The following is a 26196-nucleotide window of genomic DNA, read 5'->3' on the forward strand; positions in this document are numbered from 1 at the left end:
GGCCAAAAAAATACAAAGGAGAGTGAGAAAAAAGTTGTGATAAGTTTTGCTTGGTGGAAACTTGCGTTCACACCGAGGTTAGCAGCAGCAGCAGCAGCAGCTCGGACGGGGAAAGATGGCGTGGCGAGGTGGCCGTATCTATGCCACGTCTCGGTTTAACGGAGATATTCTCACATATCCCTGCAAAAAGATACTAGCAGCATCTGTAGTTTGTCTGTGTTTTTGTCTTCTTTTCCCTTCCTCTGCGGAGGCCGGACTATACACCGCCTCTGACCAGATCGTCTTGTTAAGTCGGGAAAATGTGGAGTCGGTTTTGGTGAACTCCACAGCGGCGATAGTTGTGGAGTTTTACGCCTCATGGTGTGGACACTGCATCGCCTTTTCACCGGTTTACAAAAGCCTGGCAAGAGACATTAAAGGTTGGTGTACGGCACGTAGCTACAGCTGCTTTCACTGAATCTGGGTTATTTTAGTTCATAATCGCGGAAATCCTACTTTACACTTCATTATTTACTGACACATTTGCACCACTGAGCTTGTCACATTACAAGGCATCAACATGTTTCACAGTTTCATACAAATATATAATCTATAATGCATCCATCTGCAGGGAAACAGCAAAAGCACCACGCTGTTATTTCTGTCTGTTAATTATTAAGGCATGTGATTGTGTGTGTTTTTAATTCTGCTCAGCTCTGGCTCACCGTGTGTCAAATGAAATACTACAGAGCCATGCGAATAAATGATCAAGTGTGAAGTTTCTTTTTGTGGCAGAGGGCCTGACACAGTCATGGGGTATTTCAGTCCCGTGTTTCACTCTCACACACAGTCAATAATTGCAACTGATCCCTTGGCATGCAATTAAATGCCTTCCCTCAGAGCCGGGGGAGCGATTCAGCTGAAAATATTAGAGGACCTCAGGTGAAATTAGGAATAGATGCCAGTTGTAACTTTGCATCCAGTCTAGCACTCCCTGCTTTCCCTGAGTTTGTAGATAGATATGAAAGCTGTGCAGGATACAGTAGACAGACAGTACACTAAATATTTACTGTGTGTCTCTCTCTCTATTTGGTGTCCTTTAGAGTGGAAGCCAGCTGTGGAGCTGGCAGCGATAGACTGTGCTGCAGAGGCCAACAGGAAGGTTTGCACTGGCTTCAGCATCAGAGGGTATCCAACTTTAAAGGTATCTCATAAGTACTGTTGACACAAGCCCAAACACAGTGGTGCTCTTTCTTTCTTTCTTTCATAATGGCTGCTGTATGTGAGCTCAGTTCTTCATTCACTAAAGCTGATGGCTTAATGTGTGCAGGAGAAGATGAACATGTTTTCTCCTCTGTGTGTAAAGCAGTGAGGTCTTGGGATCCCCAAGAATCTGAGAGAAGGTGTCAGGGAGGCCCACAGTAAAAAGGGAATATCATTTCATCAACAAGTAACACAATGACAGAATAAATTACTATTTTGGTCATGGGTTTTTATACACTTTATGTGATAAAACATCTAAAACAAAGATCTTATCAGATGGAAAACCTTGGGACAAAATCTTATCTAATTGGGGTCCATGGTGTAGTCAGTTTAGGATTCCTTGACATGAAAAAGTTTGAGAACCACTGGCCTAAAGAGAAAAGAAAGTAGAGCTGAAAATATTGACAGAAAATTGATTGGCAACTATTTTCTTAACTGACAATTGTTTCAGTCCATTTTCAACCAAAAATGTAAAACACTTGGATTTCATCTTTTTAGCTGCTTTTCTTTGTCATATGACAGTAAACTGAATATATTTGAGGTTTCTAAGGCTTAAAACAAGGACTTGGGTGCTTGGAAATTGTAAAAGGCTTCTTAAAAATATATTCTGACATTTTCTGTATGAATTCAGCAGGTGACTTAATCATGAAAATGGTCATTAGTTGCCATTTCTGTGGTCATTCTACTGCAGAAATACACCATACTGTATTGACAGTCCTTCTACTCTCATTCAGTTTTCTGAACCAACCACAAAATCCGGAATGGTCACAGTTTTGCTTGAACTTGTCTGGGAACTCCCTTTTTTCCCCAACAACGATATGTTTGATTTTGATTTGCATGTTGTGTAAATGTATGTTCATTAACATGTGTGGGAACAAAAGGCCTGTTTGAATGGACTTTATAGTATTTGATAAATCAAGTTGATCAAAGTCAAGTCTGGAGTACAACTGTTGGTCCCCAAGTGACCAGTACAACCTCTGGTACACTGCGTAGTTACAAGTGGTCTTAAAGTTATTGATTGGGGACAATTGTTTAAATATACTTAGCTTATTTTTGATCTTAAGACCTGAAACTTCAGTTGAAATGTTTATATTTTTAAAAAATGCAATGTATCAACTGTGTAGGGCTGCAAATAAAAATGATTGCCATTAACAATTAATATTCAGATTGTTTGGTCTATAAAATGTCAGAAAATAGTGACAGATAACATGTTACAATTTCCCGGGGTCAAAGGTGATATCTTCATATGTCTTGTTTTGTCTGACCAACAGTCCAAAACCCCCAGATATTCAGTTTGCAATCACATATCACAAAGAAAAGCATTAACATTTAGAAATTTATTAAATAAGTCAATCAAATCATTGTTGCTGCTCTACACCACTGTAAGAACAAATGCTAACTAACTTTAAAACTTGGAGGATCCACTTTGTGAAACGGTCAGTTTTGAGTCAGGCTGTTCTTGTTTCAGTTTAAGGCTGCGGTGTAATTGTGTGTTATCTGTGAGAACATGCTTTCCTGTTTATTCTGTTGGCTTATGAATAATTTTTGATGCTCTGGATGAGAATGTGACCGATTGTGTTTGATACTGTTGATGCAATAGTCATTTCCCAGTGGACTTAAGTTTTGCATGATCAGCAGCCACACTGCAGAAACACTCCAGTGTCAAACATCTGCATTTGTATTTACAGCATATCTGACTAGTCAGCAGTAGTGTGTGTGTTAAGGCCTCTGCTCGCCGCCCTATCTCTCCTGTTTGTCACCCAGTGACAGCCAATAAAACAAAGAGCTCCTTCTGTCTGAATTCACAATGGAGCTTAAACATCTGCGACTCATTTTAACCAGGAAGGATTTAGGGTCAAGGCGGGCAGAGGGGAAGGCAGTCCCCCAACCAAACATTACACAACATTGCTTCGCTTCTCTCATAGTCGTGTGAGGCCAGTCCGAGCTGATCTCACTTCTCTCCCTCAACTTCCCTCCTAACAGAAACGCTCTCTCTCTCTCTCTCTCTCTCTCTCTCTCTCTCTCTCTCTCTCTCTCTCTCTCTTGCTTTCACTTCACAGTTCTTCCATGCTTACTCCAAGGCTGAATCTACTGGAGAGTCTTTTAAAGGTATTTTAAAAAATGAGTCTGTGGTTTGTTTATTCACACACTCCACCCTGAATTGTCTTTCATAGAGAACGTGCAGTTTCAACAGGCGTCATATCAGACTAGGAGTATGCAGAGTGATCACAGCTTTATCAGATATACAGTGTATCAAACTGTTAGTCAGCCTTTTGTCTCATATTTTTCTTCTGGCTTGAGTCAGCTCCACTATGTAACTGTGCAGCATTCAGACACTTATGTAATATTGCAGGTGAAAAATGGCCCTGAATTTTAACAGCTGTGTATAACGTTCTCTTAATGTTCTTTGACCTACAGGGTTTCCCCGTGATGTTAGAGGTCTCCGACACAAGATTATAGAACAACTGGAAACCCATGGAGAGCCCTGGCCCCCTGCCTGCCCCCCACTAGAGTCCACCAGGTATAAACACACACACACACACACACACACACACACACACACACACTCATTTTCATGGTGATGTTTTTTTCTTTAGTATGATTTTAACACAGTTAGAGAAATATTGAAGGGGAATTCTGTTATTTACTTATTTTCATGCAGTTCCACATGTATGTGGATTATATTTTTTCAACAGGATATCTTATACACTTATGTTGAATTATTGCTGTAGAAACCCAGTCTCCCATCATGTCCTGTCATTTGATCTAGTAAAGCAATGATTATTCATCAGCTTAATTCTCATCAGCTTGTGGTGAGAAATTCAAAAAATTCAAGGCACTGTAATATGAGTTAAGTTTTTTACTAGAGCCTGAGGGAAGCACATGTCACAGAAGAGTTTTCAGACTGTCACTCCGCCTCACTGCTCAGTTCCCATGATGTCATTTCACGTATTCAGACACGTCCGTCAGTTAATTATCGTGACGGTGCAGGAAAAGGAAACAGGAAATATGAGTAAAGTTCATCTCTACTTTTAGCTTTTAAAGGAAATGACCATCTCTTCATTCAGAACCATCTCCCTCTTGCCCTCCTTTTTGCAATTTAAAAAATAAGTGAATTTGAACCCTCACTGTCTGACTTTACAACAAATGTTTAATGGAAACTGCTCTTTTCCTCAACCAAAAGAACATTTTTGAAGTAGAAAGGACATACTTGAAAGCACATATGATGCTGGCCTACAGTCGTTTTTATGTTTTTTGTTTGTGGGTGTAATCTATAAGTGTAATCCAAAGCAACTCAAAAGTAAATTTAAAAAAAAGCTTGAATTAAATGCATTTCAGTTTAATTTTTGGAAGGCTCCATTTTTTTCTACTTTTAAAAATAACACGTCCATAAAATCCTGCACCACTTTGATTCCTCCCTTCTTAAATTCATCAGTAATTTTAAGTCAGACATTTCTTTGGCAGTAATGTAATATACAGTATGTCTGGGACTCCTGTCTGATCTGTTTTTTTCCTGCTCATCTCAATCCAGCCAAGCAGAGATCAACAGCTTCTTTGAGACCAACAACGTGCAGCACCTGGCCCTGATCTTTGAGGAGTCTAAATCCTTCATTGGCCGAGAGGTAACAGCTCATTTTAACATTGACCCACTGTGTGCTTTTTCTGTTCTCTAGACGTGATTTCAGAAAAATGAAATACAGTCCAACCTGTGCCAACACCTAACTAACAAACCTCTGTTGTGGATGATGTTATATTATTCAGAAAGGGAAATTTAGTTTGAAATGAGATGATATAGTGTTTCATTGACCTTGTGTGTGTATATATCACTGACATGATATATGCAATTTCCATATGTTTAAATATAACATGATTAAAAACATTTTCCCTTTTTTCAACATGTGTACACTGTATACATCAGGTTACCCTGGACCTGTTACAGTTTGAGAACATCGCAGTACGGAGGGTCCTGAGCAATGAGGAAGATCTGGTGACCAAACTGGGAGTAACAGAGTTCCCATCCTGCTACCTTTATTATCCTGGAGGCAATTTCACCCAACTCAAAGTGTGAGTGTTTCTGTAGTCTTTCACTTCCACTGAAAAACACACCACTATGCAATGAAATGGCATTCACCAGCTGGCATCTGAATTTAAAAATGTATAAGAAAATATCAAACGGGCAACCCACTTTACCTCCTGAGCCACAGCTGCGCCCGACAAAATAAATGGCTGAGTACCATTTAGTTTAGGGGGGTTTTTTTGTTTTGTTTTTCAAATTCATGACCCTGTTTTAGTGCATGATGGCTCACCAGTATGACACTTGATTGGAGCAGAAGTTTCATTGATATCAGTTCCACCTGCTGCAGTGTCTGCTGTAAAAATATTCAATATATTCAGTGAGACAGACATGTAGGGAACGCCATATTAAGGGAGTGGGCATAAAATCAGAGGAAAACTGTGGAACGCACCTTCAGCTTCCCACTGTAGTTCAAACAACTAAGACACTTTTTTCCTGCAGCATATGGATCATTTATGATTAGATCTGAACTGATGACTGTTTCCATGTGAACAAACTATTTAACTTCAACCTGCACCGAAGTCTAATTAGCCAGAATAAGTGAAGACACCTGTGTGTGTGTGCATGACCCTTTATATTTGCTACTGTGTTTCTAAGCACAGTCATGAAAAAAACATTGTAGCAAAGGAAGATGATGTCACAGTGTTTGATTTGAAAAGTGAATGGTTTGGCAATTTATCTTTTTCTCCGTTGATCTTTGTGCAAAAACACCAAAGCAATCAGAGCTGAGCACTCAATCAGCATCACAGATGACTGCACAGGATGTAACAAAACGTTCAACTTCTCTGAAGATCCTCCAGAGTTTCCTGTTGTGATCTGTGGTGTGCTGAATAGTACAGTGGCACAAATTGGAAAAACAATGTTGTTACTGTTCTGCATGTGATCTGAAAGTACCAGTCAGCACACAATTGTTCATTGTCTGAAGTCATCAGAAGTGCAACAGGGTCGATTTGTTGGTTCCCCACGAACCTTGACTCCTAGATTTTCAATATTTTAACCTAAAGAAAGGATGACACCTGATGGAACTTGAACACAAATATCTTTCTATATTTATTAGAGATATTTAAAATACAAACATAAATGATTTGTATTGATGATTTTGTACATATCTAAAACATTTTACTGTGACTTCCATTTACCTTGATCTAAAATACACAAACAGCAAGTTTATTCCCCTTCGGTTCCCATTGTTCAACACACAACAACTTTGCTTACTGCTGAAAAGTTTCATCATATGCTCATTATCTGAACCCTATTCATGAGAATACTTTTAAACATCTGGCCTCTTAATGGGATCAGAGCATCAAAATCGCTTCCATTATTCACTATCATAAAGCGGCGCTGATCATTCCTCACCCTGCAAATTCATCTGCTGTTTCTGCCTCTTTGTTTGGCTGTTTCAATAACTTGGCATGCAAAGAGGACTCTTTTTAGTTGACAAATGCAAAAAGGAAATGATTTATTGCTGATTTATTTATTCACCCTCCATCTCTCCCCTTCCAACCCCCCTCATCTCCATCACTGTACAGAGGGGAGGTTTTTTAATTTCTTGCATGAAAACAATGCCATTGCTTTTCTGGCTTCACCTGCCAAACAAGCCCCAGCCACACACGGCGACAGATGGCCTCCCATCATCGCTGAATGTCTGATTGATCCTGGGAGAGCTGAGTGCAGTGTGTGTGTGTGTGTGTGTGTGAGAGAGAGCGTGCAGGGGCGTCTCACATCCGTCATGCATGTAATGTGTGCTGGTCCCAGGTGAATGCATTCCCTCCCAGCCCTCCCTGATGCCTGCCTGCCTGTCGGCCCTGGGGATCGCTGGATGAATGGCTCTCCCTCCACATCTGTACACTCCCACTAGACACGCAGGTGTAATTGAGTCCCGTGCTGGTGTGAGTGAGCGTGGGCCCAGGGTATCCATCCTCCTTATTACCATCCTCTTCCAGTTTTACGATGCTCTCTCTCTCTCTCTCGCTCTCTCTGTCCCTGACGAGGGGAGAAAGTAAATGAGAGGAGGATATGAGGGTGTAGGAAGGAAGGAGGGAGGGAGGGAGAGAGAGGGAGCACATTTAATGGCCACGGTTCCAGTTCCAGAGTTACCACACGGCTAAATGATCAGTGATCTCTCTCTCTCTGTCCCACACCACTCTGGCACCATCTGCTCAGGGTTTGAAATGTGTTCCAGTAAGTGTGTAAAATATATGGCCACAAAAAAAACAGGTCATAAAACAATTTTTATGGCAGCAGACTGGAAAACAAAAGGTGCAGGAAAAGAGTGCATTTTGTTTGAGGATCCTTGCTTAGTGCTTAACAGACAGCTACACATATATCCAAAAGTGTGTGTACAACTGAATGTTACACTCGTCGAGGATTATTGAACAAAGCACCCTAAAAACATTGATTTGCAGCTATAACCGCTGTCACCCTTCTGGGAAGGCTTTCCACAAAAAGTTTGGAAATTTGGCTGCAGGGATTTGCTCCAATTCAGACATGTACATTAGCAAGGTCAGGCTCTGATTTTTGACAGTGTCTGAGATACAATTCATACTATCAAAGGTGTCGGATGGGGTTGAAGTCAGCGTTCTGAGCAGGCCTGGCAAATTCTTCCACACCGCACTCAGCAACCCATCTTTTTATGAAACAAGAAAGGGCTTTCCCCAAACTGTTGGAAGCACAGTATTGTCTAAAATATCAATGTGTGTTGTAGTTAATTAGTTACATTTCCATTTTGGCATTTATCCAAAGTGACTTACAAGTGAGGTAAGACAATCAAGCTTTAGAGGAGAGCAGGGAAAAATCCTTAAGTAGCTGACCAGGTACACGTTTAACAAGAGGTAGCACAAGACATAAGTGTTCCTTTTTTAATTAGATTTTTAAATATAGTAGATAAGTGCAAAGTGCTTAAAAGGTAAATGGGCTCAAGTGTTTTTTTAAAGAGGAGCTGAGGCATTTCTTGAATGGACCAAGGGGTCAGCATATAGTGTGGAGCTGTGTATCTCATTCCACAATCGTAGAACCCCTAACAAAAAAAATCTTGCCCCAAATGAAAACTACAAAAATGTACAACGACAGGTTTATCCTACTAAGTCTCCTTAAAATCAATCACACCTGTCCTTTCCTCCCTCAGCGCCAATGAGGCTCGTACTTTCTACACTTTCGCCCTCCAGAGGCTGCCAGGGGTGGTGCGGTCTGGAAAGCCTCCACTGGACAACACACACCTGGTCACCAACAATACAGAAGAACCCTGGAGACCCTTCAACAGGTATGAACTAAACACACTTGTACGTGACCATCTTACCTTGCTCACCTTCACTACTTCTTTACATGAGTTTAACTGTGTATGACTGTTTGTCCAGGTCCAGGGTGTACATGGCAGACCTGGAGTCAACACTGCACTACTCCCTGCGTGTGGAGCTGGCTTCTCAGACTCAGATCAAAGGAGAGGTCCTGATTGCCCTGAAAAAGTACATATCTGTCCTCGCAAAGGTGAAATTAACAGAAAGACAGCACTACAGCACTACATACACACACGCACAAAATGTGGACACACATACAAAGCAAATGATACACATGATAGAAGTTTGAACATTGAAAACAGGCAAAAATCAAATAGAAACATACGGGTGACAAATCTGATTTCAGAAGTACCATCTGAAGGGCAAATGTAATGTATTTCAACAATTTATTCTCTTTTATTTGGAGGGAAATAATCAGTAGCCAGTCTCCCCGATTTACTCTTCACATTGTTGTCAGGAACATTGTCTGAGCTGCACTTTTACAAGAGGACATGTTTATTGTAAATCATCAGGAAAGACAACTTTTGGATGTATAGGAACACTACTCCTGAAATAATGTTGTTCTTCTGTGGGAGAATATCCACAACAGAAATGTGTAGTTACAGCCAGTCACCACAAGATGGAGAATGAGACAGCAAAATGTTAGTTCACACATTGTAGATTTGTTGTTTGTTTTTTTGCAGGATTTTGCTTTTAGTTCCCACATTCATAACATGTGTTAAATTCTTTTAGCATCCATTAGATTATTCTGAACATTTACCAATTTTTTAGTTTTGTAAAAATGTTGTTTTTCATCACACACATTTGCACATGTACATTATTGAAAGCACAAGTGGATGCCATTGACTAGAAAAGGAACACAAACACTCCCTTGGGTATTGTTGACCCTCTTCATGTTGGCTCCCAGGGGTATTGAAGCGTGGCTGTCACCCACTCTCCACCCACAGGCTTTACACACACACACAGTTTGATTACAAGCCACCCTCTTTGGGATACCCCAACAACTCCTCCTCCTCCTCCTCCTCCTCCTCCTCCTCACACTGTATCCCTCTTTGGCTTCACACAGGCATTTCTGTAGATGCTTGTGACTGTGCCAGTCCTCTGTGGTTCCCTAAAATCTCTTGCCCCCCTGGATTTTCTGACCTCCATCTATTTCTTTCATTCTATTCCTTTCTTCTCCCCTCTCTTTCATGGATATGGCAATTTTTTGTAAAGTACTCTAGGATTTCATGTTTTTCTGATTATGCAGCTTTTACGAACATCAAATAATGACTTACCCACTTTGGCTCGCTTTTTTTTTACTTTTACCATTCTGTTCACATGCTCCCTCTTTCCCTCCTTCCTCGTAGAAGTGTGCCAGCCAGGCAAACATGTTGTGATGATGAGGCCTGACCTGCTAGCCCTGTCCCTATTGGCTACGCACCAAGCTGTCTCACTGCTCTAGTCTGTCACCAATCTCTCTGATTATATCTCACTCTCTAGGGAGGTGTTGTAGCAAGCCAGTGTGTGCGTGTGTTTGGGGTGGGCGGAGGTAGGGGGGTGCGGAGCTCTGTGGCCTCCCATTAGCTCCAGTTTGTTTAGTCAATAGCGGCAGGTCCCAGTGGTATTTTTAGCCTGTCCCCCTACCAGAATGGACCAGTGGCTTTGTGTGGCTAAGGAGGAGGCTGTCATTGTTGCTGCTGACCGGGACTCGTGACAGTCCTTATTGACATTTGACTGAGCGCTCTCCCTACAAAGAGAATCCATTCAGCCCGTTAGCTTGTTAGGGTGAAGAAACTGAAGAGGATTGGGATGATAGAGGATGACTTTTCAAAAGAAAACATGTGTATTGAATGAATATGAATATTTCTAATTTATATGATACTGTACAATGCATGGGGAAAATACTACAGAATGAAATCAAGTTTTGATAAGTAGACTGTGATGATTCATATCATAACAGCTGTTGATTGAAGAAGAAATGTTCTTGCTGTTTACTGACACAGTATGTAAAAACCTAACACCTGAACTCCCCTCGTGAGTCATGTTATTAGATTAGAGTGAAAGTGAGTCACATTGTCCTGACTGCAGCGTGGGTGTCATCATCTCACAATTGTGATACATTCCTCAAATCATGACGGGATTTTTATTTTTTTAAGAACCAAACAATTAGTTGGAAGTGTGTGTGCATGAGTGGTATGTGCACGGCTCTGTTTGTGTTCTGTGCATATTAATGAGGGATTGTAAAGTTTGTGTTAAATAAATGTTTATTTATCCCCTCATATATTCATCTCTTTACCCTACCCTCAAAAATGACTCTTCTGTCCTAGAATTGTAATTCCATGAATGGTTTCTTTCTTCCACTGTCGCTAAGCATCTTCATCCAAACATGTAAACATGGGGGTTGTTTGGGTTTTGGTTTTTTTTCTGGGGTTTTTTTTTTTTTTTTAACATGGTCATAATATTACTAGATTTACTGTCTTGTCAGGCTGAAGCCGGATTTATGAATCCTCTAGATGTATATGAGGATTTTAAAAAGTGGATCTTGGGAAGCATGAGAGTATTAAAGCAAGGTTTTTAAGGATTACACCTCTATCCTACTTTTCTTGAAAGAAGGCCTTCAGCCCAGAGGGGACAGAGGGGCCGGGGGAATAAAACAAAGAATTAAGGGGGGGGGGGGGGGGGTTTGATCTAAAGGGGCACAAGCTTTGTCCTTCTCACGTCAAGGGCAAATACACCTTTATTACTAGGGTGCTAAGGTGCTCTGTGTGTGTTTTGTTCATTTAAAAGAACTGTCCATGTAATTATGAATTACTGTTTTAAGTAATTCCTGAAGAATTAGTCTGTTCAGGAGGCTGTTTTTCTGTGGTAGCTTCATCTTAGTGACTGTGTGTGTGTGTGTTTGTAAAGATGAGGCTGCTGTTTGCCTGCTTCCTACTCTGGCACGTGTCTGCAACCCCCCCACCCCCATGCCTCCACTGGGTGGATTGAAGTTGGATTATAACCAAGGGGCTTCACCCCTGTTTTTTACCCCGGGCCTGGCCCGGTCTGCCCCGCTCCAGCCAACAGATGCCTCCCTCTTGGGACCCTCACCACAAGGAGCTTGTGGTTTCTCAAGTGCTGCTGATACTAATCCGATCAGGGATGACATATTGCCGGGGTGAAGGGGATTGTCATGGTCCAACCGGGATGGGGGCAGGAGGGGTACAGGGTTAAAAGAGGCAACGTGTGTGTGTGTGTGTGTGGGGTGGGGGGGGGGGGGGGGGTGGGGGGTGCTGCGCTGCTGTGTTTTCTTGAAGATGTCGAGAGCAGATATAGGAGACATGTAGTAGAGATGATAAAATTAGAGTAGTTGCAGTTTAAGAAAAATATAAATCAATTTTGGTCATCGCAAACACTGAATTTGATTCAATACCTGATCATTTTAATGGCCGTGTCAGCTGACATAATTCTTTTATTATAAATTAAATATATTGTCTCACTTGATGTTGTGCTTTATCTGTGATGCTTCTTAGAGATACAGACATCTAAATGAGTGCCTTTCGGGTTTTCCATCCACAGTGTAAAACTGTAAGTACTCATAAAGAAGATGATCCAAATCATTTAATCTTAAACTTAGAAAACATGCAACATTATTTTTGATATAAGATTTTGAAGCATATTTGTTGTTTTTGACAGCAAGTCTTTTAAATTCCACCTAAATGTTTTTGGATTTTTTTTAAAGTCAGTACTGTGAAGGCTGTGACATGAACTTTCTTTTTAGTCAGTGCCTATTCGCTGCTGTTGGCACGGAATTAAACTACATATTAAAGCAACTACTTCCAAAACTAATAAGCTGATTGACTGATATTGTGCACAATTAAAGATCAAGGCCAAGGAATTGGACAGGAATGTAATGGAAAAAGAGGAATCGATGTAAATTAAGACAAATACTGATAAAGTTGAACAAGATGACACTGACTAATATCCTTCTTTGATCACTCAAATCAAAAGTTGAACATGGTGGACTTCTGAGTTCTTTACACGATCACCCGCCTGACAAAGTCCATGAATATTGTTGCGTTGGTGATGCTGAGCTAAGCCCATTAGTCGGAAACACCTGCGTCTTCTCTTCTGCTTAAATTCATACGGTTGTTTAATGAGCTTTGCTGACTGGTTGGCATCCAGACCTCCGACCCAGACCTAAACCTATTATATCACTTTCCCAGCAGCAAGCAGCAGACATCAGAGGCCTTTGTGTTCTTGTGACACGCTGTCTTTAGTATTCTGTGTATGTGTGTCCTTTTTAACATCGTGAGTGTGTAGAGGTTTATTTGCAACAGTGTGAGATAGTCAGCAAAAAGGTGAATGTATGCTGTCAGAATAGAATACAAATCAATTATTATAAATGATCAATAGTGATTTATGGTGTTGAATTTTTTCCCACATCTAAAAGCTGATCATTTCTGTTTGCTGCTTATTGTAAGTACTTTTTCATTCATTTGTACAACAAACTAAAAACACCAAACAGTTTTTTGAAGGCCGAGTTTATGAAAGACGCTGCATGCAGTGAAGAGGGAAGGACACACGAAGGAGCACGACTCTGTTAGCCTCGGACACAGAGGTTTAAGCAAATCACTGAGGGTCTGGTTAAGTGGTCAGGGTGTAACACTCAGATCCTGTTAGAGGGTGATGAATAGAAGACTGAGCTGCGGACTGAAAGGACCGTGTGTGCAAGATTGTCCGTGCATGCAGGTGTGTTTAGCCGAACAGATGGTTGAGGCCAAATTAAAAAGGCCCACGTTTTGGATGACGGAACCGAAGTCTACCTTCTGCTTTCTCTGTTGAGCAGAAGTTTAGCTACAACTATTATTCAAAAATATATTGATGCTTTGTGAGGGTGATCTCTTACCGTGTTCTGTCTTGTGTTTAAAAAGGAAAAAAGAAAAGAGCCAAGGATGAGGAAATAATAAAACTAAAGTTACCATGGTAGTTTTCTATTTATCCCTTTTGTAAAAGTCTTGGAAAGAAAGATCTTGTTCCCTTTCTAAAGTGTCTGTTTCTGAGGAACTGGACCATTATCATAAAGAGAGGCTTACTGTAAGAATAGGAAGCATATTTAGCTGATATTTATTAAAGCACTCTTCTCTCTCTTAATGTCAGTGCAGTCAGCTGTTTCTATTGTCAGTATGGTATTTGTAAAGACACGTTTGTCTGTGTCTGTCTGTACTCTGTCATCACTGGTCTCAGACAGCCATCAGGTGGATTTCCTCTTGCTGTTCGTGAACCTACTTCGCTAGTTACTGTATCATGTTTCCTCACAGACGTTGTTGTAACCATGGCAGCGCTAGTTTTGAAAAGACGTAAATACACATCATGGGAGAACTTGAGTAGACGGTGGCGACTGGTTTTTAGCGGCTTAAGAAATGGATCTTAATGGAGGAAGAGGCTTAAGCTTGGCTGTTATGTTTAGTGAAATTCTTTTGAAGGTGCTGAGAAGGAAAAACAACTTTTTTGCAGCCTATAAATGCTGTGCACAACTATAGTTGTTAGAAAACAGGAGATTGTGCATGTATCAGGGACTATTTTCAATATTTATAGCAGCAGGATGGTGTATGTTGGATAGACTCAAAATATTCTATAATCATAATGAAGTAACTTGTCAAACAATTACAATTGTGTAGCTCTTTTTATTAATCATTTGTGGACAAGAATGGAGCGGTTTGGACAGCACAGAGGAATAATCTAAATGAGGCTTTAGCTACACAGACAATACTTGTTAGTTGGCCTAGGTCATTGTTTGTTTTGATCTGTTCAGGGGATTCAGTGATGAGAAAAATATAGAATATTACCTGTCTTGTCATTTAAGGGGCATGAGCATCAAAAGTAGTTCTTTGGAAATAAAATGTAAATGTGGCTGACCAAAAAATACATAAGACATTTTGGTAGATTTTTCTAAATTATACTAGATAAAAGCTTCAGCTAAGTTCTTGTACTTCATAAAGTCTTACTGACAGGTGTGTAGGCCCAAAAACTGTAAAATGAGAGGGAACCAAAATCCCATTAACTGTTGGCCACTTGTTCATTTCAGTCATTTGAATGTCATCAGGGAAGATTTTATCACTAAATTAGTCTAATGGAATTTAGTGACAATTTAGTATCAATAATGTGAGTACAAGTGACCAAAACTACTGGATTTTCAGCTCCAGTGTTTCTAAAAAAAAAACACACATACCTCATCTTTTCTCAAATCAGAGGCTTCGTCTGCGTCACTGCTCAAAGTTGACAATTATTCCCATTGTGCTCTGCTCTTTATGTCTGCAGTATTTTCCAGGACGTCCTGTGGTGATGAACCTGTTGCAGTCTATAAACTCTTGGCTACAGAACCAGACTGCAAATGAGATTTCCTATGTGGCGTTTAAAGAGAAACTGGATAACTCATCACAGGTGAGTGAAGATGGAGCTGTATAGAAAAACATAGAGTAAATAAAGTGTCACAACAACAACATGGGACATGGGAGGAGAGATCAAACATGAGTTGTAAGTAAAAATAGATTTTTTTGTACGCAAATAGAAAACTTGGAAGTCAGAGGAGAAAGGGCAAGTGACTAACTGCCACCAGCTCATATAGAAGTCAGTTAGTCCAGGTGTGCTGAACCTCCTTGATGACCCAACTCCACCTACTAGGCTCCTGCAAAGTGTTGACATTGTTCATCATTGTTACACTGAACCTGTGTCTTACTGTTTAATCCTGTTTTGTCAAACCAACAACAAAATTATCCTGAGTAAACTTTTTTTTGTCTGTCCTCTCCTGTTGGTATTCATTGGTTTCAGAAGTGGTCAGCCTGTTACATACTGCATTTGGGACACTGTGGAATACATGAATACAAATTGAGAAAGAGAACAGAGTTTTAGTGAATCTAAGCAGGCAGGCATCTAAAAAGGAAAGGAAGGGAGATGCAGAAAAAGCCCGTACTAGACGTATAAGTAGGGAGAACAAAGGGCAGGGCATCACAAAACGCACCCAGACTGATGCGAGGACGTCTGTCTGGGAGTGTCTCATTGTTTCACTGAGCAACCAAGGTCACTTGTCAGTCTGGCCACTTAATCAGTTCAAAAATCCCCTCAGAAGCACCAAAGTGATGCTGATTCTGTTAAAGAAATGTCAAAATGTGATCTTGAAAATCTCTTGGTTAAAAAGGAGTTGATATTTAAAGATAAATATCCCGATATTTCAATATGTACTTTGTCCTTGTCTCAGTGCCAGCGCATAGAGCCGAGAATCTATGTGCTGTTGTCTTTGGAATGAAGCCTGCATGCCTTCAGTATATGGCCCCTCGCAAATTGAAAGACTCACTTACTTACATCATTAGCTTTTAGCAGGCAAATCAATGGATCAATGAATCAATGGGAAGGTATGAATAGACTTCACCTCAGAGGAAATGGAGTCCACACACACACGTATACACACACCAAATCTTTACTATTGACATGTGAGTAACCCTGTCAATCACGCTGGCGATGGCAATAGAGTGCGGCGAGAGAAACGACTTTGTGTCAGAGAAAATATGTTGTCGGATTCAACTGTGGCTCGTGGTTTGAGATCTGGATAGCTTCTGTTCATTAGTGGAGGGCTGAGCCATTAACCTGAGATTGACTTCTCATTGATCAAGAAAACTACACGGAACGGCTTTCATTAAGTTGAATAGGTTGTGAGATGCTCTTCTTTTTAGAGAACCTTTTTTGTGTGTGTGATTTTTTTTTTTTTTTTTTTTTTTTTCTTTGGTTTTTTTTGTTTTTGGTCTTTGATACATGTTTGCTTGCTTGTTTCCCTCTCAGGCTCCAGACACAGCTTTACCAGAAGGAGTGAGGTGGGTGGGCTGTCAGGGATCAAAACCCCACTTCAGACGTTACCCTTGTGGGGTGTGGACTCTCTTTCACGTTCTTACTGTCCAGGCCAAGAAAGCAGGGGGCTCAGGTACACACACACACACACACACACAGAGTTTGTGTTTCTGTGAATGAAAAGGGCCACGGAAAGTTCACAGAGACAGGGGTGGGCTGAGGATGATGGCTTTGTGAGGCTTTTGTAAACAAATTAGCCCTGGAATGTTTGGCGGACCTCATTTAACACTGACCTGATACAACATCACACAGAAAAGACGAACACACACACACAAAAACTCAAATTCAAACATAATATATCTTGACTGTGTTTTTGACCAGAATTTTGTTTTGTTTTTGTTGCAGATAAAATTGAGCCTAATTGTGACTGTGTGAAAAGGGATTATGTTAGATTAGTGGAATGTGAGTGGTTAATAAAACAGGCAGATGACCGGAGGCTGCGCTCCTGGCAGGGATGTTAATCTCTCTTCAACACACACACACACACACAGAGGTTAATCCCAGGGTTTACGGACCATCATGTGACCTGCAGATGGACTGACCAAAAGGGGCGTCCATCTGGCCCCCCACAGTCCACCAGTTTATTGGATGGGTGTGCATACATAAAGTACAGTATTGACTACAACGTGAAACGGAGCTCATTCGTGCACACACACATGCTGCATACATTATCAAAGGTTTGAACACAACCCAATATATTCCCATCCTTTTTACTCACACAGCACAGACCCACAAAAAAAAACAGTCTGACTAGCTGCACGGTGCATCTGAAGGTTTATCTGAAGGTTCCTGCTAAGTCGAGAACAAAAGCAAACAGCTTCAGGAAAATATGTTAGTGGACCTGAGACAACAGCCTGGCCACCATTCACACACTGTTAACTGTGTTTAATCTCCAGATTGGGTTATCCCATTCGTGTAGATTATTCATCTCAATATGGGGTTAACCCAGCTGTCTGTGACTCCTGGCCCACATAACCGTGGGAATCCAGGAGGCTGTGGAGCCACGCTTCCATTAGCGAGCTCTCAGGCTGCAGAGCAGGTTTACAGTACATTTTAATGTGTAGTGAAAACCAGCTTTACAAGGGCAGGTGGTTGTGCATTACATAGGACATAATGACTGATTTCTGCTTGTTGATTCTACATTCACAGTTACTCGTCTAAACAAAATTATATTTAAAAACAATGTATTGTACTGTTTGTATGTTGCGTTAATCACTGTATTTGATTGCATATCACCAAAAATGTTGGTAGAAAACTTATCAAACTTAGAGTTATTGATATTGTGTTTTCATGTTATTCCCCTCCAGATGCAAAGGAGGTGCTGAGTTCAATGAGGGGCTACATCCACCACTTCTTTGGCTGCAGGCCGTGTGCTGAGCACTTTGAGAACATGGCGCAGGAGAGTCTGGCAGAGGTGACCACATTGTCTACAGCGGTCCTGTGGCTGTGGTCCAGACACAATCGCGTTAACAACAGACTGGCAGGTAGGAGGCAGCCCCATCATCTGTAGCTGGTTGTAGAAAAGATTAGAGGTGGTTCTTCTCTCCATTATTTCTGTTACAGCTTTGAGACACTTTTTGTAGACGTTTTCTAAAATGAAGACCACGTTTTCTATAAACGCTGCTACTTTCTGCTACACAGAGATTGTGACTATCTGCACCTTTTGTGTTGAAGACCTAAAAAAGAAAATGGGGAAAAGACCTTTTAATAACAATACATATGTAGAGGATGTTTACATTAGACATTACTGGAGCAGAATATACTGACAAAGATAAAAGTTGTGAAGCCATGTTGAACACCTTTTTGTATGCTGAGACATCAATGCAACCTGTCCCCACGTTTTCCGTAACATCCTTTCTTCTTTCCACACTTCTTCTCTCCTGTGTCTACACATCCCCACCTGTGGGATAATAAGCATGAACTTGGGGGAAAGATTTTAATTTCCAGTTTCCTCTTATGGTCAGTTAGTCCTGGTAATACAACTAAAGAGGGTGAGGGGAGGAGGAAGGATGGATCCTCAGATCAGACACCAGCTGTCACTTGGTCTTAGTCCTCCCAAGTATCATCTGTTTCTGCCTCACCCATTTTCTCCTGACCCCCCTCTGCCTTCTCTCATCCTTCTCACGCCCCTACTGCGATTCTCTCCCACTATCGCTTCTCAGTTATCAAACATCTCTCATTTTATATCTTAACTTTTTTTCCCCCACATCCTGCTACTGTTGTACCTCTTCCTCCATAGCCCCGTACCTCCAACTCCACTTCAAGATTTGAGGAATCTTGTTTTTTAAGTCAACTATTTGAAGACTAACTGAGAAGAATCATCCAATCAGTAACTTTTAGCACATCATACACAGATATGAGCCTTCAGCAGTTACTTTTCTTGTATTACTAGGTCTTCCTTAGTCCAGATTTCTCTCTTCTCACTCCATGTAAACATTTACGAAGTTTTGACTTTGACTGTATTGTATCATTTCTGCACCTTACTTTTAAAAGTGCTACACCAGCATCCCTCCTCCCTCGTCTGTGTTCATATGATTTTATTAGGCACAGGGCTGTCATTAACAGCCCACTTTGTTAAATCACTATCTTTTGTTTGTGTTGACTGCCCCCTCTTCTATCTCAGGGACAGCTTGTGTCCTGAACAGCAGGGGCCAGAAAGACATTCATCCCTGCGTGTGTCTGCTCCCCAGACACTTAAACACTATTCACCCCCCCCCCCGAAAACCCCTCCATTCGTCTTCTATTCCTGTTTCTGTCTTTCTCTCTTTCCACTCACAATCCCCTGGGACTCATATCGTCTGCTTGACAAGTAATAGCACTGCATCCTCACAGGATGGGTCCCCTAGGAACCAGCCCTCTTTGCCCACACACACACACAAACGTGCACACACAATTCCCAAGGTATTGTGTGACAGCAGGTGGCAAACACCATGACACAAGCACCAAGCCACACAACCCTCCCCTCCCTTCCACCAGTCATCACCCTCTCCCAAACACACACACACACGCAGGCTTTCCAAGCATGGGTCAAGTTGTGGCGTGTGGCAGAGGGGGAGTTAGTCATGGTGGAGGGTGAGTTGGAGGTCCACAGGGGATAAGTCGGGTGAATCAGAAGGAGAGCGAGAGGGAGGAGGGTTTGCCTGTATTTGTAGCAATGAGTGGCAGCGTCTCCCTGAGGAAAGCACACTCCATCCCTCTTTTCCATCTACTCAACCCCTCCTCTCCCTTTTGCCTAAAGCAGAGCTCTTTAACAGGCCTGCCCGCCCCTCCTTTCAGGAGCAGCCATGCATGAAAGAGCAGCTATTTGTAAAGCGGCTGAACAATTAATTTAGCTTGCAACAAAGAGGCCCCAGGGCCCTCAGCCTTCTCACACCAGCAGAATTAAGAGTGGTGGCAGCTCAGTCCTGTTGCTGCTTGTCAACAGGCTGAGACTGATTCACATTTCTACAGACAAAACGGCAATGCTGCAGTAGGCCTGTCTGCCTTCACCACTGCTCGCATGATGTGTGTGTATGTGTGTGTTTTTAATGCAGAATAGAAGAAACATATTGATTTTAATCACTTTATCATTTGAAAATTTCCTGTACTGGTCACATTACAGTACCTTAATTTTTGTACCAATACCAAAACAATATAAATGTTCAATACCTTGCTGTTAGAAATATAAACAGCAAGGTATGTTTTTCCATAAAACCCATCTGATTTTGTAAAAGTTTTCAAACATTAAATGTTTAAACACAAGCAGTACCAGCAACTAATAATTATTTTCATAATAATTGTGAAAATCAATTAATCTGCTGAATATTTTCTCAATTAATCATTTTTTCTGTAAAATGTCAGAAAGTTGTGAAAAATAATCCAAAAAAATTATAAATTCCCAGAGTGAAAGTATTGTTTGGTTCGACCCAACGATTTACATTCTCAAAGATTTACTATCATGCTTGACAAAGAAAAGCATTAAATCACAACATTTGAGAAGCTGAAATTAATTGCATTAAAAAAAAACTTTAAAATTACATGATCAGAGTAGCTGCCATTAATTTTCTGTCCCTTGAATCATCAGTGAATCGACTTATAGTTGCAGCTGTACACCAACTATGTCCAAATAAAATAGTCAAAAATTTGCCAACATTTTGTTTTAAAGCAGTAGAAATAAACTGACTTCTCTCATCAGCAACATGATGACAGACAGCTGATAAACCCACAGTACACACTACACATTCAGCACCAAACAGCAGACACAAAAAGTTAGAGACCGGGCAGTGAACGTATGAGTTTGTGGTGTAGAGACAAAATACAAAAACATAGCTAAAATGAGTTAATATTGGACTTGAATTCTTCATGTGGCCACAAACAAAACTCTTAATGAATGTTGCATCAGTTATCTCATATTTAAATCAGGAACTTTCTAATCAAATAATTACTGAGGTTTTTAATCTCATCAGAAGTTTAATGCCAGCTTTCAGTACTTGACAGCTTCAGATATTCACTTAAGCCAGCAAAAAAAAGGCATCAAAGTTCGTTACACGGCACTAGTAAACCATTAAACCTGTCATGCTTTGAACAAATATATCTCCTAAATTAGTTTTAGCCTCAGTTATTTAAATGAGCATAAAATCTCTGACATCAGCTATGCTCCACAGCAGCTATGATGGCTCAGACACCGTGTGGTGTAGGACATGCTCACTTACAGAATTAGTGCTGAGGAAGCTAGTTTGACGCGCTGAACAATACATATTTATATCTGATGAATATGTATGCCTGCTGGTGATGACATCTCCGTGACAGGCCATTGTGGCAATCTCAATATGGCTGGTATGGCTAAAGTCACCCTGGCCTCAAACGTGGCAAGCTGATTAGAATAGGGAAAGAGTTCTGAGGCATCCCGTGTGTGTATGTGTGTGTGCTCCTACCTGCTGAAATGTATAAAAGCTCCCACACACCCACAGGCCGCTGCCCATCCAGGACACAGTAAAATTGATGTATCCTTTATGTAAAGTACTGTATGCAGAGTACATACACACATGCATATGACTGAGATTAATCTTGAGCGGCAGAGGGAAAGAGGGAGAGGGGATGGAGGATGTAAATTGACAGTGCTGTAAAGTGACAGACCTGCTGCTGCTCTGCTTTTCTTTTTTTTTCTTTTCCTTTTCACACATACACACACAGAGACGCACACATACAATGGCATGTAGGTGATAACCAGCAATTTATTACTAGATGCTGCCCTGTGTGTGTCCTTGTAGGCATTTGTACAGATTGTGTTTGGGCCTGTATGTATGTTTTTGTGTGTGTACACTTATTTTCTCTGCCAGTATGTTTGCATGGATGCTGGCTGTATGGGGAGGCGGCCGCATAAAAGAAAACAAGTTAAAAGAGAGAGTTTCTAATTCATTAGAGAAGCAGCTCCCCTCCGAGGTTTCTGTTGCTCTCATGTTCAATTTGATGATTGGACTTTGCTTTCAAAGGGGTGCGAAGAGACGAGACGAGACAGGTGGTCCAGAGCACTGAGGTCTGCTGCCTGAAAACTGTGTGTACACGTACAAGTGGGGAAGCTGTCCACTTTGGCCACATCTATTATCTCACCACCCCTCCCACTGGGACATCCCTGAAGCCCATTGATCATTGTTAGGCCCTGTCATACGAACACACACACACATACACAAAACTATCAATCGCTAGATTACATGCACACCAACACAGACAGATGATTTACATATACACTTTTAAACACATACATACACATATGCATATAGGCACTTTAGTTTTTACGACCACTGTGACAAGATCAAATGGGTTCAACACAAATTGCATCCAGTCCTCAGAGCACTTACATCCTCAAGTCAATGCACCAACAAGGAGATACAAGAAACAACAATAGATGGAGCTGCTGACGGGAAGCTTTGGAGCTGAGTGGTTACTGCATGTGACACCGAATCTCAGTCAATGCTACATTTCTTTTTATATTTACTGTAAAACAGTCCTTTTGTTGACGCAAGAAAGACTTTGACAAAGCTTGAGTGGTGGGAGAAGTACTGCATTTAGATCTTGCAACAGCACTATATAAAATACTCCATTACAAGTAAAAGTGCTGTATTAAAACTTTATTTGAATATCAACAGCAAGATTCACAAGTAAAAGTATTATTTGGCAGAATAGTTTCTTTCCGAGGATTATATATTATTGATACACTATCCTGTAAGCAGCATTTTAATGTTGTTGCTGTGTCAAATACTACTCCAAACTACTAGTAGTGGTAGTCTATTGTATAGCGATGCATTATATTGGTGTATGATATTTTTAGCATGTGAAAGCTCTCTGTGAAGTAACTATAACTGTCAAATGAATACAGTGATACAATAGTACAGTATTGGGGGGGGTTCTCAAAATGTAGGGGAGTGTCCCAAAATGGAAATAATCATGTAATGTTTCTATTTCCAATTTTGGAAGAAGGTGGATACCAGCAAAATGGTATTTAGCAAGATGTTTTTCAAAGCTGTTACATCTTTAAAAGCATAACATAAAACCACATTTAAAGATCCCCAAGAAACGGGTTTAAATTCATATAAAAACACTCTGCTTTGAATAATTAATTTGTCTTTTCCACCAAAAAAAGTTCAATTACTTAATTAAAAATTCTTAAAATTACATCTACTCCTTCTCCGTAATTGAAAACCAAGAATCAATGAATAGGCAAATATTTTTCATTGTAAAAGTTTAACTGCAGGACACAATATGTCTCCTACGTCAAAGAAAAGTCCAGATTACTGACTTGTGATATAAAAAGTCATGCTTCTATATACGCCTTAAACCTATTAGACGCAAGTTGAGCACAGAGGAACTTTCCACTTTCATTAAATGAGAAATAAGTGAAAACAGTGTTCTAGAGTCAAACTCTGCAAAAACTCTTCAACTTCAATACTTTTAAATCTGTTGCCCTGTACAGACTCTACTGCACGATACAGTAAACCTGTTTTTGCATTTTCCTCTCCCAGGTGATTTGAGTGAAGACCCTAATTTCCCAAAGATCCAGTGGCCATCACCAGAAATTTGTCCAGCATGTCATACAGTGAAGGACAATGGGGAGCACAGGTGGAACCATGAGCAGGTTCTCTCTTTCCTCCTGTCCCACTTCTCCTCCAACAACATCCTCTCAGGTACAGATTTCAGACAGATGATGATGTCATAGTTTCTGTTTTTATTTTAGGATTTTACCAAACTGCACAAATGTGTCTTTCTTTTGCATTCCTGATCGATCATGAAATCCACCTCTGTTTTCTCTTCCTTGCCAGACTACCTCGAGGATGAAAGCCAGGTCCTGGCCAAGCAGAGGGCAAAACATGCCAGTATGCAGATAGCTTTAGAAGCTCAGAGACGGGTTGAAAGGAAAACCAGAGAGGCCTTGGATTCTCTGACTCCTCCACCATCGCAACCCACCGTGCCAGAAGAGGAGGAGGAGGAGGAGGAGGAGGAAGAGGAGGAGGAAGAAACTGTAACAGATGAAGAGGAGGAAGGTGCGGAGGGAGCTGCAGCAGCAGTTGAGATGGTAGGTAAGCCGACTCCTTGGGCCAAAACTGAAATGGAGGTGAGTCGAGGCAGACGGCAGGCCAACAGGAAGCCGAGCATTGTGGGAATGAGGATGCGAAACCTGCAGGAGGACATTGTGGATCTCGACTCATTTGTTAACCAGCACTACAAGGCCAAAGCGCTGCGGGTGGCTGCTTCCAGCCGGGTCAAACAACGAACCCTGCAGAGGAAGGAGGAGCAAGACCCCAGGCCCTTGTTTGGGCTTGGCATGGAGTTAGATGCAGGGCTCGGGATGGTGGGCCTGCAGCGCATGGAGCCGGACGTCAGGCAGCAGAGGAAGCGGCTGCAAAAGCGAGAACTGGCAGGCCAGTACTTTGGTGAGGAGGCTGAATTGAGCCACAGAGGACGCTGGATGTCTATGCTGAACATTGGATTCTCTAGAGTGGACATCAGCCTGTGCGTCATTCTTTATTTCCTGTCTTCCATGTGTCTTCTCGCCATGTACCTTTTCTTTAAAAACCGTCTAAGGCTACGGCGGGCTAAAGTAGCCTTGCCCTGAACCAAAGTATATCCAAATTTGACCCAAGTCACAGCAATGATTAATGTTCATTAGGTTCATCTAGGCTAAGGTTGGGTTAATGTAAGGGGATATGTCAAGATTAGCACTATCTTAGGTAGTCCACTTAACTGTTACCTACAGCCAGAGTAGGCCGGTTTTCACCCTGTGGTCACCTAATGTTTGGTTATATGTGGAGAGGAAGTGAAGGGAAAATTAGCTAATTACCTTTTTAAAATCAGGGCAGTTCTGTAACCTTACACTTAATGCAGCCTCATGCCCTTCAGGCAGCACCTCAACTGTGGAAATTGTTTGTTTATTTCCATAAGTGGCTTTTTGTTCGGAGTTTGTGCTTTCTGTTAGAGAGAATCAATCCTGCTTTTGATTCTGTTTGACCACTTACTATGTGAAGGTTGAAATTAAATCCAACATAAAAAAAAGTTTTTGATTTTTATTAAGTGAATGGAACTAATGTTTGGGTTATTTTCTACTAAGTGATTTATTTTTGTTGCTTTACTAAAGTTATGGTACTTTTTGTAAGACTTGAATTTTTCTGTTTTGTTTCAGAGTAGGTTGAAGACCTACCTACCTTAGTACTATGACCAAAAAATAAGTTCCAGTAGAAATGTTCTATATATTTACACAAACTTTAAATCATTTGAACTAAGTACTCAAATAGATGATTCTTCTGTAATTACAAAAAAATCCACAAAAAAAACCTTGTGCCTTAAATTACAGACTATACGGACAGGACTGCCCCCCCCCCCAAAAAAAAAATCAATCGCTTGTGGATTTTTGTGTTTAAGTTTCACATAACTATGAGTTTCACTAATAATCAGGTAGCAAAAAATACAGTCCAGCCTTTGTGCCTAAATTCTATGTGGGTTTTTTTACAATCTGTTGTTGTACAGACAGCAGCACATGAAATACTGTAACTGGGACCAGCAGGTCCACAGCAACTTTCACCAGTGAAGAACAGCTCAGCCGTTTGTCCTCCAGCTCCTTTGAGGCGGTTTACATTACACTGAGCATTATATCACATCTTTGAATATTACATCACACTGCTGAGTCTACATAACAGCTTCTTCTTACAACTGTGGTTGTTTGTGAAATGACGCATATGTTCACACTGAACAAGGTTTTAGAATAAGCAGGATTTGTTTTTGGCTGGTGTCCATGATGTAAAGTGTCTGTTCATCTCAAAAACACTGTTTTTCTGTTTGCTTCTTTGCTTCCATCTAAATCAATAAAATTATTTTTGATAAGGACTTGTTTTTTGTTTTAACTGAGATCTGTCATTGAAACCATTTTTATTTAAGTAAGTAAGGCAACTTTAAATGTTTCTGAACAGAAAACTGGTGAATGTACGAGGAAAGGTTAAACTTCATGTGTGTTGTCTCAGACATCAAAATGTTTACTGAACCTTGCAGATGTTTATTATTTCAGGTTTATGAACAAGTTTTTGTTTTTGTTTTTTTGTCCAAGACTGCCAGCACATGAGGCAAGGAGGAGTGGGTGTTGCATGTAGAAATAGGGGGTTTGAAGCATCCAAGGTTGAAGGAAAAAGCCTGTTGCCATCTGCTATGCAGCGCAAGCTAAATCCTAACAATTTCATTGGGATTATAGCAAGTGAGTAA

At 40.9% G+C, this 26196-nt stretch overlaps 1 protein-coding gene across 1 annotated transcript; it reads left to right on the forward strand.

Moving 5' to 3' along the window:
• On the forward strand, positions 1-25919 carry qsox1 (quiescin Q6 sulfhydryl oxidase 1). Its single transcript, XM_062424994.1, has 13 exons — positions 1-419; positions 1083-1183; positions 3303-3351; positions 3661-3763; positions 4775-4865; positions 5162-5307; positions 8442-8576; positions 8671-8800; positions 14893-15015; positions 16408-16546; positions 17781-17957; positions 23472-23633; positions 23769-25919. Exons 1-13 carry the CDS (start codon positions 116-118, stop codon positions 24560-24562), a joined length of 2454 nt encoding a protein of 817 aa, XP_062280978.1. The 5' UTR covers positions 1-115; the 3' UTR covers positions 24563-25919.
• The last annotated feature ends 277 nt before the right edge of the window (positions 25920-26196 follow it).

Source organism: Scomber scombrus, chromosome 8, assembly GCF_963691925.1.
Source record: "Scomber scombrus chromosome 8, fScoSco1.1, whole genome shotgun sequence".
NCBI classification, from domain to species: Eukaryota; Metazoa; Chordata; class Actinopteri; order Scombriformes; family Scombridae; genus Scomber; species Scomber scombrus.